We start from the raw sequence: 17,532 nt of genomic DNA on the forward strand, positions 1-17,532 counted from the left end.
CTTCACTCTTCATTCCCATCACAAGGAAATTATTAATTAACAATTTTACAGTTTTATGCTAGATATGAAAACTCCATTCTCTAATTAGTTCCTTAAGTAAATTTTGCATACATTCGAATTGGTTGTCCAACCCAACATCAATGCTACTTAATTATACACAGAACAAGTGCACATTCAGATCTCCCTTTTTGCTGTAATACTCTTCACATTGATGTAAAAGTTCAAAATTTGTGCTTGATTTGCATCACTCTTCTTGCTCAGTAGTCCACAAGCAATAAGTTTTCATAATAATTTTTATTTCTTCGTTCCCCAATTCAATTCTAGGTAATAATATTGAGAAACGAATTTCACTTTCAGCACTGGTTACTGTGAAACTTTGAATTCAGAAAGCTGTTACACCACTCTATCCCTCTTTCCTGTCTTTGCTGTCATTGAGTGTCCTTCAGACCGACATCAATAGCTTCTTCAGTCATGGAATCAAGTGTGACAAGGAGAAGGCAGGAAAATGGGGTTGAGAAACATATCAGCCATGAAGGAATAGTACAGCAGACACAGTTTACAGAATGGTCTAATTCTGCTCCTATATGCTATTGTATTATGATGGTAAGAGGAACCGCCTTCATTTGCTTCTCTTCTTTTGTTACCTCCGAAGTTAAACACAACAAGTAGATCCCTTTGCTTCTACTACACGTTCATTTCCAGTCTGAATAACCGTTCCAATTCTGAAACTGAATAACCGCTCCAATTCTGAAACGGAGCAGGAAGCTCAGCCTCTGAATTCTCACTGTCAGCTGCAGCAAAATGTCTATTCCCCTAACTCTGTCGACTCCTACCCACACTACATTCCAATTCCATAAACAAAATCTCGACTTAAAAGTTTAACAATAACCATGAAACCGTTGTCGAATATCACGTAAATCCATTTGGTTCAGTGACGTCATTTCAGGAAGGAAACTGCTATCCTTACCTGGTCTGCTCTGCTTTTGACTCCAGACCCATAGCAATATGGTGGATTCTTGATTGCCCTCTGGGCAATTATGCACAAACAATAAAGGCTGGTCCAGACTAGGGTACCCACATCCCATGAATAAATAAACATAGAACATTACAGCGCAGTAAAGACCCTTCGGCCCTCGATGTTGCACCTCCCTGTCATACTAATCTGAAGCCCATCCCACCTACACTCTTCCATGTACGTCAATTTGCCGTCCAATGACGATTTAAATGCACTTAAACTTGGCGAATCTACTACCGATGCAGGCAAAGCATTCCATACCTTTACTACTCTCTGAGTAAAGAACATACCTCTGACATCTGTCTTATACATATCTCCTCTCAATTTAAAGTTGTGTCCCCTCGTGTTTGCCGTCCCCATACTTGGAAAAAGGCTCTCCCTGTCCACCCTATCTAACCCTCTGATTATCTTGCATGACTCATATCCATTGGAGGAAATAAATGTAACCCCACCAGAAACATTTTCGCCATTTTCATGGGCTCCATTTGGATGGAGTTGTGGAGTTGAATATGCATTCGCTGTATCCGTGGTGTTAATGTCATTGGCGTTGTCCTTAGAGCATAGCGTTTCAGTCACTCCATCTTCCTCTTTGTTCTGTTTGAGCAAGATTACACTTTGTTAACAAGGGAATGACAATGCCTCATCTATTCTGTAGTCACAAGGCAGAGAGTCAGGGACACGTGTTTGATACCAACTCTGCGGGACTGTCTGAGTGGAGCTTGCACATTCTACCTGTGCCTGCATGGGTTTCATCTGCTTTCCTCCCACAGTCCAAAGACATGGATTGGCAAATTTCCATGGATGTGTAGGGATGTATAAGCGAGGTAGTTTACCCACCATAAATATGAGGAGAGAGTGGGGTTCTGCTCCTGGTTTCAATGTTCTTTAGATGGGCTGAATTGCATCTATTTTCATTTTTAGGATTCGATGATTCTGAATTATTAATTTGACAAATGCCATAAAGTTTATCACGTTTATCTCCCTTTAACTGAAAGAGTCTTTAAATGTCAACATAAAAAGAAAAAAATAATCTTTAAAATATTTGCTTTTCCATCTTGATGCCAAGTTGATGCGTAAATTGCGTGGGAAAAATGATAGGTCAGGACTAAAATGCTCTCTTTCCATCATAGAGATCTGAAATAATAGAGATCCCTGCAATTCAGAAAGAAGGCATTCGCCCCATTTCGTCTGCACCAAATCTCAGAATGGCATCCCACCCAGACCCAAACCACCACAACCCCAAAACTGCATTGGGATTTTACCAGTAACTCCACCTAACCAACACACCGCTTAACTCTACGGAGCATTTTTGGCATTGCCTATCTAACTGAATTGCACACCGTTTATGCAGAGATAACCAGCTCGCTATTTTAATCGTATTTGCAAGCACTTGGGCCCCAGCCTTTACTGCTTGGTCTGTCTTCTCAAATAGAATCTTTCATTGGATGGGAATTACTTTTTGGCTCGTTATAGAAATTGCTGGTCCTCGAAATACAAGAAACAATATACTTTTGGTCAAATTCAAACATCAGTTAAGATCTATTTATGACAGAGGAAGTACGATTTCTTCAAGGTGAGTGAATTTTGACGGAGTGGATTTACACTGACCTTACACACATCTTCTGTACTAATTTCCAATGGATTGTTTTGCTGTTGCTCTGCATCTTTAGATTGTGGAATGTCAGCTCCTGTTGACAAATTTGCATCTTCTTCATTATCGTTCACTAGGAAATGCAAAACAAAACGTGATTAGAACATCGCAAATTCAATGCATTGAAAATTTGAAATATAAAAATGAATTAAACCACACGCAGAGAAAACTTCTTTTCCTTTGGGGCTTAATTGGGCTAAAAATAATGGAGTACATTTTTCACGAACGTGATACCTTTTGTGTTTTACTTTTGAAATTATTATCAACCCTTCACTAGTGATTCCCTTCGTAACAAAATGATTATCCAGCCATTTTACAGTTCTACACGAAATCTAAAACATGCATCCCTGGTTAGTTCCTTCAACATACTTTGCATTCATTCGAGGAATTTACCCGACTTAACATCAATGTTACTTAATTGTTTCCAGAATTAATGTACATTCAGATCCCCCTGTATTCCTGTGCTCCTCTGTCACATTGATGAGTAATTTCAACAAATGTGCTTTGATTTGCATCACTACTCTTGGTCGATGATCCACAAACAATACGTTTATATTTGGATTTTTACTTCTTAGTTCACCCAGTCTAATACTACGTAATAACAATGAGAAGTAAGATTAACTTTCAATACTGATTCCCAGAAACCTCTCAATTAAGGGAAGTATTACAAAACTTCCGAGTTTTCTGTCCTTGCTGTCATTGATTGTCTTTTAGGTCGATATCGACAGGTTTTTTTAAAGTAAATGAATCAAGGGTTACAGGGAGAAGGCAGGAGAACAGGTTTGAGAAGCATATCAGCCATGGAAAAATAGTAGAGCAGACACGGTATAACGAATAGTCTAGTTCTGCTCTGTTTTTTTATGGCATTATGTTCGTAAGAATAAGCTCTTTATCAGCTTCTCTTCTTTTGTTACAACCCGCGTTAACCGCAAATAGTTCCCTCGTTCATTTCCAGTTTGAACAAATAGCTCCAATCCTCAAACTAAGCATGTAGCACAAACTCTGAATTCTAACTTTCAGCTGCAGCAGAATGCCTATTCCCCCAACTCTACCGTCTCCTGCTTCCACTACATTCTAAATAAATAAGTGTAAATCTGGAATTGAGAGCAAAATGATGATTATGAAACATTTGTCAACTATCAGATAAATCCATTTGTTTCAGTAGCGTCCTTTAGGCACCGACACGGTCAAACCTATATGGCCTGATCTGCCTACAACTCCAGGCACACAGCAATATGTTGGACTCTTGATTGCCCCCTAGGCAATTAGGGTCGAGAATGTAGTGTTGGAAAAGCACAGCAGAGCAGGCAGCGTCCGAGAGGTAGGAGAATCAATGCTTTAGCCGTAAACCATTCATTATAAATGGGGCTTGTGGGTCGGTGCTGAGAGTTAAATGGGATGGGGTGGGGCTGGTGAAAGATCACTGAAGAAGTGTCAGGTGGAGATGGTGATTGTAAAGGTGATAGGTCAGAAGATGAGTGATGGACGGGTCCAGGGGACACTGCCGAGTTGGAGATTTGAGACTGGGATAATGAGGGGAGAGGAGAAACGAGGAAGCTTTTTTTTAAATCCTCATTTATCCCGTGTAGTTGCAGAGTCCCAAGGCAGAAAAAGAGGAGTTCCTCCTCCAGATGTCGCATGGAAACAGTTTGTCCCAGGACCTGAATGTCCTTGACAGTGAGGGAGGATAAGTTGACACGTCCAGCCAAGGACGGTGGGAAAGTTGACTGCCGATGTCCCGGAGATGTTCTCGGAAACAACCCGCAAGAAGGCATCCTGTCTTCCTGATGTAGAGGATACCACATCGGATGGCAACAGATGCAGTAAATGACGTTGGTAGAGGTGCTGGTACAGTTGTGATGGATGCGGAATGATCCCTTCAGGCCTTGGATAGAGGTGATGGGAGTGGTGTGGGCGCAGATTTTACACTTCCTGTGGTGCAAGGAGTGTGGTAGGCTGGTGGGGGATATGGACCTGGCGAGAGAGTTGCAGATGGAATGGTCTTTTCGGAATGCTGACAGGGTTGGGGAGTCAAATATATCTCTCGAGGTGCGGTCTGTTTGGAGGTGGTGGAAGTGGTGAAGGATGATGCGTTGTATGGGATGTTGTTGGGATGGAAGGTGAAGACTAGGAGTGTTCTGTCCTTGCGTTTTAGGAGGGGTGGTGTCCAAGGGCGGTGGTGCGTGAAGTGGAGGAGATGCGCTGGAGGGCATCACCAACCAGGTGGGAAGGAAAGTTGCAGTCGTGGAAGAAGGAGGTCATATGGGACTCACTTAGTTGGAATTGGTGATCCCAGAAACAGATCCAGCGGAGGCAGAGTAATTGACAATAAAAGATAATCCCGAATGGGTTGCCCACACTCTATGAATGAGTAAATAAAAGTCATATCCATTGCAGGAAATAAAATAATCTCACCAGAAACATCTTTTTCATGCTCTCCATTTGGATGTGGTTGTCGAGCTGATTCTGAATTCGTTTCAGTCATGGGTTTAATGTCATTGCAATTGTCCTTACACCGTAATATATCAGTCATAGCATTTTCCTCTTTGTTCTGTTTGAGCAAGAATACAATTTGTTAGCAAGGGAATGACAATTCCTTACCTATTCTGAATCTGCAATGCACAGAGTGAGGGATCTGGATTTGGTATCAGCTCTCGGGGACTGTCTGTGATAATTTTGCAAATTCTCCCCATTTCTGCGTTGGTTTCGATGGCTTTCTTCCCACAGTCCAAAGATGTAGATTGTCCATGTCAATTTTCTGCGAATGTCCAGGGAGTAATTGGCTAGGTAGATTAACCACGATTAAAATGAAGATCGTGTTGTGGTATGCTCATGGGGGAAATGTTGTTCTGATGGGCTGCATGGTGTCAATTTGCACTGTGGGGATTCTAAGATTAAAAATGATTAATTTGATTCGCGCCAGAAGGTTTACACCACAGTTACTTCCTTTTGACTGAAATAGGTTGTAAATGCCGAATTAAGGATAATAAATCACTCTAAAGCATTTGACCTTACATCTCGATTCATTGACAGGAGAGACAGCAAGATCACCTCACTTGTCTGATATGGCGATTGACTTTAGAAATCTCTAGGAATCCCTGAACAACAAAACAATGTGCTTAATATGCAACTGATGAGTAAAAATTCAGGAGGAACAGATATATTTCACATCAGAAGTGTCGGAATAAAATATCAGTTTAGTAAATATAGGGAGAAATATTCCAATGTAAAGAAGTGAAGAGTACAAATGGAAAGCACAGAGTGATTGTCAAAATTGAAAGAATTGCACATTAACTAGAAAATAATATGCAATACAACAATTCGTCCTTGGAGGCAAGGATGCTGATATGACTTGCAATAGAGAGGGCAAGTTAAAAATACAAATGATGGGGTGATGAGGACTGGACAGACCCAGTTGTGTTGATTATAGGTAAGATCCATCACCACCTGGACACCTGCTGAGACAAACAGTATGTAACTTCGTATTTCTGACATCACAAAGAGAACAACTGGAGCTATTATCACTTATCTCAGAAATAAAACATTGGCAATTCATGGGACATCATTGGAAGTCAGATCTACATTAATAATATCCAGGCTCTCGCCTAAAAGAGGTATTTCTGAAAACTTGTTGTACAGTTGTTGCTATTGAATATGATAAAATATGCAATAACGCCATCTATAGGTAGAAGATCCAATATTCATTTAGTTTGAGAGCCAGCCACATTACTCTGGAGTGAAATATGACCACGGTTTTCAGGTAAGAGAGACATGAAAGTAGAAATTGCGTGGATAATGCATAGGTTCGTAAGAAATTCGTAGTTATAGAGTCTCAGAGATCTAGAATTATAGAATCCCACACTGCAGAAAGAGATTTTTCTGCCCATCGAGTCTGTCCTAACACTTAGAAGGGCATCCCACCCAGACCCAAATCCATCGCCCCAATCCCTACATTCCCAAAAGACCCTCTGGTTTTTGCAATGGTTAACTCACTAACCAACATACCCTAACTACAGGGCAATTATTCTTAACAGGCCAATCCAACTATCCGGCACATCTATCCAAAACAATTAAAAGACGATTCAGCCCATCAGATCTGTGTCAGTTAGAGGCAACAAGACAAAAAAATTAATCTTATGTCCCAGTACTTGGTCCATGGTTTTTAATGTCTTGGTCTTTCTTCTCATGTAAAATGCAACATTGTAAATATTTATTTTCTAAGAACTGTGAGACTACTTGATGACCCTGTAAATACAATAAACAGTACACTTCTGTTGGGTTCCACTGTTGGATAAGATCCATTTATGACAAACGAAACTCAGCTTCAATTGGAGTGAATGAATTCTGATAGAATGGAATTGCACTGACCTCGTCCATATCTTCTTTAATTTTAAATGTATTGTCCTGCTGTAACGCTGCATCTTTGGATTGCTGAACGTCAGCCACAGTCGCCAAAGTTGCCATATTTACATTGTTATCACCCTCTATAAAATAAAACATTCATCACATCATTGCAAGATATAATGCACTAGCATCTTTAATTGGCAACAGTTCTGAACGACTGGAACATGCATAATTTACAACTGTACGAACGAATGTCAAGTACAATTGCTCATTAGAAACATGTAGAATTATTTATCTGTTTTGTAACCTCTTGCCATCCACAATAAATCTGTCGAATTGATGATTTCCTTATTTTGTTCTTACGTTTTGCAAGGTTTGTGAAGGTTTGTAGCTCAGGTTGAGGTTTAGGGTGTAGGTTTGCTCGCTGAGCTGTAGGTTTGATATCCAGACGTTTAATTACCTGGCTAGGTAACATCATCAGTAGCGACCTCCAAGTGAAGCGAAGCTGTTGTCGCCTGCTTTCTATTTATATCTTTCTCCTGGAGGGGGTTCCTGGGGTTTGTGGTGATGTAATTTCCTGTTCGTTTTCTGAGGGGTTTATAGATGGCATCTAGATCTATGTGTTTGTTTATGGCGTTGTGGTTGGAGTGCCAGGCCTCTAGGAATTCTCTGGCATGTCTTTGCTTAGCCTGTCCCAGGATAGATGTGTTGTCCCAGTTGAAATGGTGGGGGTTTTTTTCATCCGTGTGTAGGGCTACGAGGGAGGGAGGGTAGTGTCTTTTTGTTGCTAGCTGGTGTTCGTGTATCCTGGTGGCTAACTTTATTCCTGTTTGTCCTACGTAGTGTTTGTGGCAGCCCTTGCATTGAATTTTGTAGATGACGTTGGTTTTGTCCATGGGTTGTACTGTGTCTTTTAAATTTGTTAGTTTTTGTTTGAGAGTGTTGGTGGGTTTGTGTGCTACTAGGATTCCGAGGGGTTTCAGAAGTCTGGCTGTCATTTCTGAAACTTCTCTGATGTTTGGTAAGGTGGTCAGGGTTTCTGGCTGTGTTTGGTCTGCTTGTCATGGTTTGTTCTTGAGGAATCTGGGCACTGCGTTTTTTGAGTATCCGTTCTTCTTGAATACGTCGTATAGGGGGTTCTCCTCTGTTTTTTGAAGTTCATCTGTGCTGCAGTGTGTGGTAGCTCGTTGGAATAGTGTTCTGATACAGCTTCGTTTGTGTGTTTTGGGATGGTTGCTGGTGTAGTTGAGTATTTGGTCAGTGTTTGTCAGTTTTCTGTATACGCAGGTTTGTAATTCTCCCTTATCATTTCTTTCTACTGTGACGTCCAGAAAGGTGTCATCTAAGTAGCGAACCCAGATTTTTGGTTTGATAATTGGTAGGGCTGTTTGTTCTAGCCTTTGCATTACCGCTTCTGCTATGAATCCTGATAACGGAGATCCCATGGGTGTGCCGTTGGTTTGTTTGTAGTGAAGTGAAAGTGAAGTGTGTGGTGAGGCACAGGTCCACTAGTTTCATGATGTTTTCGTTGGTAATATGATTGATGGTGGTTGGTGTGTGTGTGATGGTCTCTTCTAAAAGTGTGGCTAGTGTTTCCTTTGCTCAGTCGAGATTGATGGAGGTGAACAGTGCTGTTACGTCGAATGAGATCATTGCTTCGTCTTCATCTATTTTGGTGTTTTTGATGATTTTTAGGAATTCCTGGGTGGAGTGGATGGAGTGTTGTGACTCTTCTACTAGGTACTTCAGTCTTGCGTGTAGTTCTTTGGCCAGTCTGTATTTGGTGTTCCGGGTAGTGAGACTGTGGGTCTGAGGGAGGCTCCTGGTTTATGGATTTTTGGTAGTCCGTAGAATCGTGGGGTGTTGGTCCCGTCGGGTTTCATTTTCTGGAATTCCGTCTTGTTTATTTGTCCGGAATTGTGTAATTTCCTGAGGAGATATGTAATTTTGTTTCCTAGTTGTGTGGTCGGGTCTAGCGCCACCTTTTGGTAAACGTTGGTGTCTGCGAGTAGTGCATTGGTTTTCTCAATGGAGTCCGACCATTTCGACTGCGACAACACATCTATCCTGGGACAGGCTAAGGAAAGACATGCCAGAGAATTCCTAGAGGCCTGGCATTCCAACCACAACGCCATAAAAAACACATAGATCTAGATGCTATCTATCAACCCCTCAGAAAACGAACAAGAAATGACATCACCACAAACCCCTGGAACCCCCTCCAGGAGAAAGATATAAATAGAAAGCAGGAGACAACAGCTTCGCTTCACTTGGAGTTCGCCACTGATGATGTTACCTAGCCAGGTAATTAAACGTCTGGATATCAAACCTACAGCTCAGCAAGCAAACCTACACCCTTGGCTTTTACTTGCCAAACATACAATTTGAAGTCATTGATTTTGCTTCAGCTTACTAAATATAAATTGGTGAACTGTCACATGTGTAAAGGTGTATAAATAATCGTACTACAATATGGTAACAGAAAACTTCCATTGGAATAAAACCAAAATAACTGCAGAGGCTGTAAAAAATAAATAAATATTGAAATTATTGGAAATACCCAGTAGGTCTGGCAGCATCTGTGAAGAGAAATAGAGTTAAGGATTCAGAATAGTCGCCCTTCCTCAGCATAGTAATTCTGCAGCCTTCTGGACTCAATATTGAATTCAATAACTTCAGGATTTGAGCTCTCCCATGACCTTACCCCAGTACCAGGCCTTGTGTAACACTGTCTGTAATAACTAATCCGTGTAACGCTGTCTGTAATGACATATTCTGTTATTACATTCAACCAATTTTTAGCAACTAACAGTCCCTATTAATAAGTATTAACACTCCCAACCAGATGACTATCCACTCCTTTATCTGTACAGCTGTTCTTCTCCCTCTTTGGACTCTAACCCAAATTCTCTTTTACTTCTCACACCCTCCCACCACTCTATCTTCTGCGAAGAAACGACAATTTCCGAGCTACCATCAGTTTTGAGAAAGAGTAAAATATCCAGAAAGTAAACTCAGATTTCACTCTACGGGGGCTGTCAGACTGATGATTATTTTCCAGCAACTTCTGTTTTTTTTTTTCTGAATTACAGCATCCGCAGTCTCTTTGGCTTTTATCTGGCACAAAGCTTAAATGCATAAAACAGTCCTCTTAAGTCTATTTTCTCCTATTCCCAGATGATTCTTTTTAACTCACCAGCTTGAAGTCTTCTTCTGCAATGGTGACACACAACATGTCTATATATCGTCCATTTATGTCTGCCATCCACCTATCCCATACCCCTCACCCACTGCCACTCTAAACTCTCCACTCAGAGTCATAGAGTCAAAGAGATGTACAGCATGGAAACAGACCCTTCGGTCCAACCCGTCCATGCTGACCAAATATCCCAACCCAATCTTGTCCGACCTGCCGGCACCCAGCCCATATCCTTCCAAACCCTTCCTATTCATATACCCATCCAAATGTCTCTTAAATATTGCAATTGTACCAGCCTCCACCACATCCTCTGGCAGCACATTCCATACACGTACCACCCTCTCTGTGAAAAAGTTGCCTCACAGGTCTCTTTTATATCTTTCCCCTCTCACCCTAAACCTATGCCCTCTAGTTCTGGACTACCCGACCCCAATGAAAAGACTTTGTCTATTTATCATATCCATGCCCCTCATAATTTTGTAAACCTCTATAAGGTCACCCCTCAGCCTTCGTCGCTCCAGGGAAAACAGCCCCAGCCTGTTCAGCCTCTCTCTTTAGCTCAGATCCTCCAGCCTCTTCAACGTAGATTCCCAATCTACGTCTCCTGTACATCTTCCTTCTGTAATGCGCCAAGCCCACTCAGACCCGTACCTAGTGTGCAAAACACTTTTTCAATTAAGACGTTATCCCCTCAGTACCTTGCCCAATAAGCTTTCATTCTTCAGGAAGTTTTCATGAGACAGATAGTGTGAAAAGGTGCAGGTTGACCTCATTGTAAATTCTCTTAGACGCTACCCGAGAGGGGCTGGATGTATTGTTTGTGATACAGAGTGACATCAAGGGAATGTGGTAATTTCTTACACTGGCTGAGATTGCTATAAAGGTCTGTTCTTCCACACCTCTAACCTCATCTGAGGCGCAGTGACCCTGAGGTTAATCCACCAGAAAGCATCTCTCTCCTTTTTTTTAATAGGGAAGAAGTCCTATGCTCCGGGTGGACTGTTGTGACTTTCACCCACAAGATTTGCCATATTTTGTCAATTCATTTTCAAAGAATACTCCATGCCAAACACATTGGAGGAACATTAGGTCGTAATGCATTGTCTGATTTGTATATCAGATATACCTTCTAATCCTGAGAAGAAGTTTATTTGTATAAAATGGTACACATTGCTGCAAATATGATTTCAACTGGAAAATAAAAACTCACCAGGGCCACTTGTGTTTCTGACATTTGGATGCTCGCAATTTTCTTCCAGTCCTAGAGGAACCTCCTCAAACATATTATTTGTCGGGCTGGCATCCTCATTGGAACTATCACCAAAGAATATAGTTTCCATATGTGCATTTTCCTCTTGGTGCTAAGCAAACAAAATTTGAATAGATGATCTGTGACAAAACCTTTATTTTCTGAACTTGTTCAGCTTTGCATGTTCCCACCCAATAACAATGAAAATCCCCCTGATCGAGTTTAGACAGGTAATAAAGAAATGAACCATACTGCAGATCGAAATTTCAAATTGTGTTTAAAACCTTGCTAATATATGGCGTTCAGAATTGTGTGCAGTTCATCAAATTACACCTAGTCTAATTTGTGAAGAGATGCATATTATTCTCTTATTTTGCAACCCAATAATATATGCAGGAACAGTCTGCAAAAAATGCATAGTCAGATAAGCAATAGACTGCGGTTATAGGTTGCGTGGGAATAACAACTTTAATGTTACATGTTTCCCTGAATTCAGGCATCCAATTTGTCTCTTTACATTAACATTTGCAGGTAGTCTATCAAACTGAGATTTTGAAATGTTCTCAATCCTAACAATTCCAGGTAATTTATTTGTTCCCCTCACTAGTTTCGGGAATGACCTCTCTTAAGGACGCAACTGTCTGCCACGTGTGACTGAAGAGGCCTATTTTCGATGTTTAAAAATGCCAGATGCATAACTGGAGCATAGTACTGGACTTGAGTCATTAATATTCTCTACAACATCACTGCCAAGTCTTTGACATTTTTCAAAACATGATGAAGCTTCATGGGCAAGTTCTTTTCAATTTGAAATCGCCTATCTATCCTTATGTCATAGCTTTGTTCTCAAAGATCGTTTCAGGGTGATTTTATTTTGTGGAAATTTCTTAATTCTCCCTTGAATGTTGTCTTTTTGATAATTGGGCAAAAGGGGCCAGGAGGAGACACATGAATCAGTTATCTGGAAATAGCATTGGATACATCGTAGTTGATCTTGTAACTGTTTTTTTTTTTGCCTTCATTATGTGTACAGCTGGCTCCAAGCATGAGACTCTGGCTTATTTTTCAGTTCGATAAGCTGAATAGCCTCTTTCCACCTTATAGAGATTCTACGATTCGAATCCAAACATGATTTAAACAATGCAGAATTTAACCTCACAATTTGGTCCCTTAGTTACTTCAACATCTGTGGAAACATCCAATCCATTCCCCAACGGCTTCATGTTGAACCCTCCTTAGCAATAATCGGTTTGGAATCCAATATTAGAAAGAGAAAAAATAATCATGTCCAGCAAATACAATTCTTGGGAGTTGAGATTTTCTACAAACCATGAACTACAAATCGGCTTGATGCCGATTCAATGCATGCAGGTGCAATATACCAGTTCCACTATACCAGTCTAATTCTAGTTCTTAATGACATGTCAGGATGAAGGATGAAAGAAGGATGAAGCACTGGAGGAAGGTGAAGACTGATCGACAACATTAAGTGGCCTGGAGGCTGAGGAATGAATGTTTAGTATGCAAAATATCACAGTGTAGAGAATCACAAAGCGGCAAGTCTGCTGTTTTAAGTTTACAACAAGAAACAAAACGTGTCACATAACATTGCTTATACGCAAATGATCTCAGTTGGTATGATTTGAGAACAGGACAAAATACATTTATGTAAAACCTACCTCCAATTCTCGGTCAGTGAGTGCATTTGGTTGAAACTGATTTGGACGCATATTGTTCACAGATTCCTCACCATTTTCAGATGGACTGCCCTGCTGACTCGCTGTATCTTTGGACAGCTCAGGGTCAGCCATAGTTGACTCAATGGGTGCAGCTGCAACATTATCTCCCACTATAAAATAAACATTGGGAAAACTAAAGCTGGAGAGTTGCAGGATATGGCAAATATTTCAAAAATCATCCATTCGTGAGCATCATGTGTTGCATGAAAATGTTCATGACTTCAGCATTAAGAACACAACGATTGCAAACCAAATGCCCTGTATTTACGATATAAATGTGTCCTAACTTGTCTTCTTTCTATTCTCCAACTCGACTCTGCCACCATCCAAATCCATTTCTAAGTTTATCATTTGCTTATCCAATTTGCAGAAAACTTCAAGGGCATGTATGTGTCATAGATAACTCTCCCCATGTCTGGATGCAACATGGACATAAAACGACGAATTGATAAATGGTCACAGTGGGTTATTAAAATGGATTGCAATTGGTTGGATATTCATTCATAGCCCCTGCCTTAATCTGGTCAACAATACTCAAACCGATATCTGTTCTGCCAAACTCTGTCAGGAATGATGTCTGATTTGTAAAGGAAAAGCAGTAATTTGAAAGTGTTTTATCTTATTGACTTTCGGCATGTGAGTTGGAGATATCTCCATGACTTACTGAGGTTAAAGCACATTGGTGAATATTCAGACTCTGAAATGGTGGGCACAAGACTGAAGATTGATTGATCCTCACATTAACTGAAGTGGTTTGGATGTATGTGCTCAGGGGTTTGGGGGTGTTTGACGGGATGGGGGTGGGGCGGGGTCGTCGGAGGGCTGATCTTTCAGCAGGGTCTCTCAGGTACATAATGATCATTTTATTGAATTGTGCCAGTCATCCCTGAATGATCCCCTGAGAGAGGGAGAGAGAGCAAGTGAGAGGGGAGAGAGAGAATAGGGGGTAGGGCTGATAGTGAACTTCTGGTGGCAACAAGGGATAGTCAATAAATACTATGAGGGAAAAAAGGTAAATCAACTCACCAGTTGCACAGTCATGACTACTATTACCATGGTGTTTATTTTCCTGCAGTCCTGGATTTTCAGCCTCAGTGATCACGTGTGTTGTGTCTTTGCTGTCAGTATCATGATTATGCAGAATTTCCATGGGTGAATTTTTGTCTTGGTCCTAAATATGACAAAGTCATGATTAGGTGTTTTATAGCTGTACCCTCAGCACATTAAGCAATCATTGCATAAGCACATGGATGATGATTGGATAGTGTAGGGGGAAGAGCTGACAATAGTTCACAGGTGGCTGCAACATTGAGGGCCAAAGGGCCACTTATGCGCTGTATTGTTCTATGTTCTTGGGGTTTCCAAATTGATTAAGATTCACATATCACTCGCTGGACTGTTAATTCAGAAATCCAGATCATGCTCTGGTGACTGGGATTCGTATCCATCCACAGCTGATAGTGGAATTTGAATTCCGCCATAAAATCTGGAAGCATGAATATAACGACTGTGGATTCATTGCTGAATATCTGAGAAACACATCTGATTCTTCAATGTTCCTTGAGGGACGGAAGCTGCCATGCTTCCCTGGTCGGGCCTACATGTGACTCCAGACCCAGAGCAATATGGTTGACACTTAACTGTAATTATGGATGTGCAATAAACGCTGGCCCACCAGCGACGTCCACTTCCCATGAGTGAATGGAAAAACAAACTAACACAGGGAAGGGGAGAACGTACAAAAACTACACAAACAGTCTGCAGAGGCTGGAATCAAGCCCAAGTGCATGGCACTGTGAGGGTAGCAGTGCGAATCACTGAGCTACCATGGCACCCACTGCACAGAAATCCTTAAAACAAATATAAAATATTAAAGTGTTTATTGTGTCAGAATTGAAACGAAAATGTCATCAAATTAGCTTGGGTGCATAATTTGTTAAACAAAAGTGCATTCGTTTCCTCATCCTGCCTTCAATAACATTGTTAAGCCTGGTATCTCAAACATTTTCATAATTCTCCACATCAAGCTCCACTTTCTGTGTGAGCGCATATTATACAAAGAACTCTGATCTATTGTTTCTCTTTTCAATTCCACTGTTCCATATTATTCTCATCATTCTGAAAACAAACCTCTGTGTTTTCCCTATTAATTTAAAGTGGAGAATTTCAGATGTTCTTGCATATCTCCTGTGTTATTGCTCCTCCCTGCGCCTAATAGGACTACCCGATGTCTTTACTGATATTTGCTCACAAACGACAATCCTACCAAACTGTTTCAGCAGTAGACTGAAGGGGAGATGATGGCCTTGTGGTTCTACTGTTGGATTGTTAATGCAGAAACGTAAGTAATGCCCTGACGCCCCAGATCCAAATCCTTCTGCGGCAGATGTTGTACTTTGCATTCTACATTGTATCTAATGATAGTTATGGATTGATTGTTTGGGGAAAATACAACCTGGCTCAGAAGTGTCCTTTGGAGGACAAAGCTTACCTTCCTGTCTGCGTTAAATGTGACCCCATACCTATAGCAATATGATTGATTCTGAACTGCCCCCTCGGAAATTCGGTATCGGCAATAAATGCTGGCCCAGCCAGCTACATCCTCACTCATGAATGAAATAAACAGAACCTGGGAATATTGCTTTTGTTCTACAGTCACACTTCATTTACACAAATTGTGAACTTCTAAATATTATTGGGATAAACATTGTAACTGCTTCGTTAAACTATTATAATCAAATAAATCATAATGTCATTTCATTAAAATTAGTGATGATGGTGAAGCGTGCCATTGGAATATTCTCGCTGGTTGAGTCCACAAGGAGAGCATGACCCCCAATTGGACTGAATGTTCAGCAGAATGGGGGATCTTGGGATGCCTGCCCAAAGATTCTTGAAGGGAGCTGCGCAGATTAACAGGGTGGTTAAGAAGGAAGATGGTATCTGTGTCTTTCTCAGTCGTTGGATCAATTATAAGGGCAGGGAGGTTAAGGTGCATCTGTACAGTACTTTTGTCAGGCTGCAGCTGGGGTGCTGATGCCATTTCTGGTCCCCTTACTACTGGAAGGATGGAATTGTACTGGAGGGGATGCAGAATTGAGTCAATATGGTATTGCCTGGGATATAACATTTCAGCGTGGGAGAGAGGTGAGAAAAGCTTAAGTTGTTTTTTTTAGGAGCAGAGAAGTTTGGAGGCGACCTGATTGAGTTGCATCAGATTATAAGGAGCATAGACAGGTGAATAGAAAGCAGTTGTTACTCTTTTTCGAAGGGTTAGTAACAAGGGAGCATATTTTAAAAGGGAAAGTAAATGTTTCCCCCTGAGGGTGCTGGATATCTGGAATGCATTAGGTTAGATTCCCTACAGTGTCGAAACAGACTCTTCCACTCAACAAGTGCACATCAACCCACTTCCCTCAGACTAATGCAACAGGCAATTTAACATAGCCAATTCACCTGACCTGGATATCTTGAAATCTGTAAGGATACTCATCCAGATACGTGAAGAAAGTGCAAACTCCACGCAGACACTTGCCCGAGGCTAGAATCAATCAAGGGTCCCTAGCACTGTGAGGCAGTAGCGCTGACTATTGAGCCATCATGCCGCCCTGCGGCTTGTTGAGGCAGGAAAAGTCACAATATTTTTAAAAACTACTTAGATGAGCACATGAATTATCAAAATATTCATGGTTCCGGGCCTTGTCTGGGAAAGTGGGCTCGTGCAGATTGTCGTTCATTGTAGGCAGAACAATCTTGATGGGTTGCACGGCCTCTTTTATGCTGTATGATTCTGTGATACACTAACACAGTTTATTATTTTACTTCAGACTCACAGATACTGGGGTTGGGAAATATATTTGCTCACTCTTGTGGATCTAAATGTCTGAATGCTGAACTGTATGCCACCGTCTGTCTGGGTTGTCGATCATTCTCCTGCCCACAACCATTTACCGCCTTCTCGCCACCAATCCGCCACCACCAGACCAAAAACACCGTCTTGTCATGCTATTCTCTCCTATTTAGTAGTAATGGCCAGAATTTTCTAACACACGACATCCAAAATGTTCTTTACAAATTGGCATCAAAATGCTTCTTTCTATATATATATAAGTGAAAAATCTATAATTACAGGCAGCAGATTAAACAGGTGGGTCGAATTCAAAATTTGATGATCTTCTGTAATTCCTTCATTGCGAATTAATCTGAAAGACATTGAAATCATGAAACATTTTCATCTTTAATTTTCAACCATTATTTAGTTATCACAATAAGTTTTAAAATTATGTATTAATGTTGAGACGGAAATAAAGCATTTTTCCATTATTCAAGACAAAT

At 40.9% G+C, this 17,532-nt stretch overlaps 1 protein-coding gene across 1 annotated transcript in view; it reads right to left on the minus strand.

The window, feature by feature from the left end:
• LOC122544125 (uncharacterized) overlaps positions 1 to 17,532 on the minus strand; it is a 57,272-nt gene that overhangs the window by 25,049 nt on the left and 14,691 nt on the right. The window contains exons 6-13 of the mRNA XM_043683164.2: positions 17,327 to 17,399; positions 14,224 to 14,368; positions 13,138 to 13,307; positions 11,420 to 11,570; positions 7,035 to 7,150; positions 5,082 to 5,217; positions 2,624 to 2,739; positions 1,468 to 1,609 (exon numbers count right to left, since the gene is read on the minus strand). Of these exons, the coding sequence (XP_043539099.2) occupies positions 1,468 to 1,609; positions 2,624 to 2,739; positions 5,082 to 5,217; positions 7,035 to 7,150; positions 11,420 to 11,570; positions 13,138 to 13,307; positions 14,224 to 14,368; positions 17,327 to 17,399 (1,049 nt within the window). The remainder of the gene's footprint in view (positions 1 to 1,467; positions 1,610 to 2,623; positions 2,740 to 5,081; positions 5,218 to 7,034; positions 7,151 to 11,419; positions 11,571 to 13,137; positions 13,308 to 14,223; positions 14,369 to 17,326; positions 17,400 to 17,532) is intronic.

Source organism: Chiloscyllium plagiosum, unplaced genomic scaffold, assembly GCF_037043375.1.
Source record: "Chiloscyllium plagiosum isolate Xiang-an unplaced genomic scaffold, Cpla_swu_hap1 HiC_scaffold_40, whole genome shotgun sequence".
In the NCBI taxonomy this organism is placed as follows: domain Eukaryota; kingdom Metazoa; phylum Chordata; class Chondrichthyes; order Orectolobiformes; family Hemiscylliidae; genus Chiloscyllium; species Chiloscyllium plagiosum.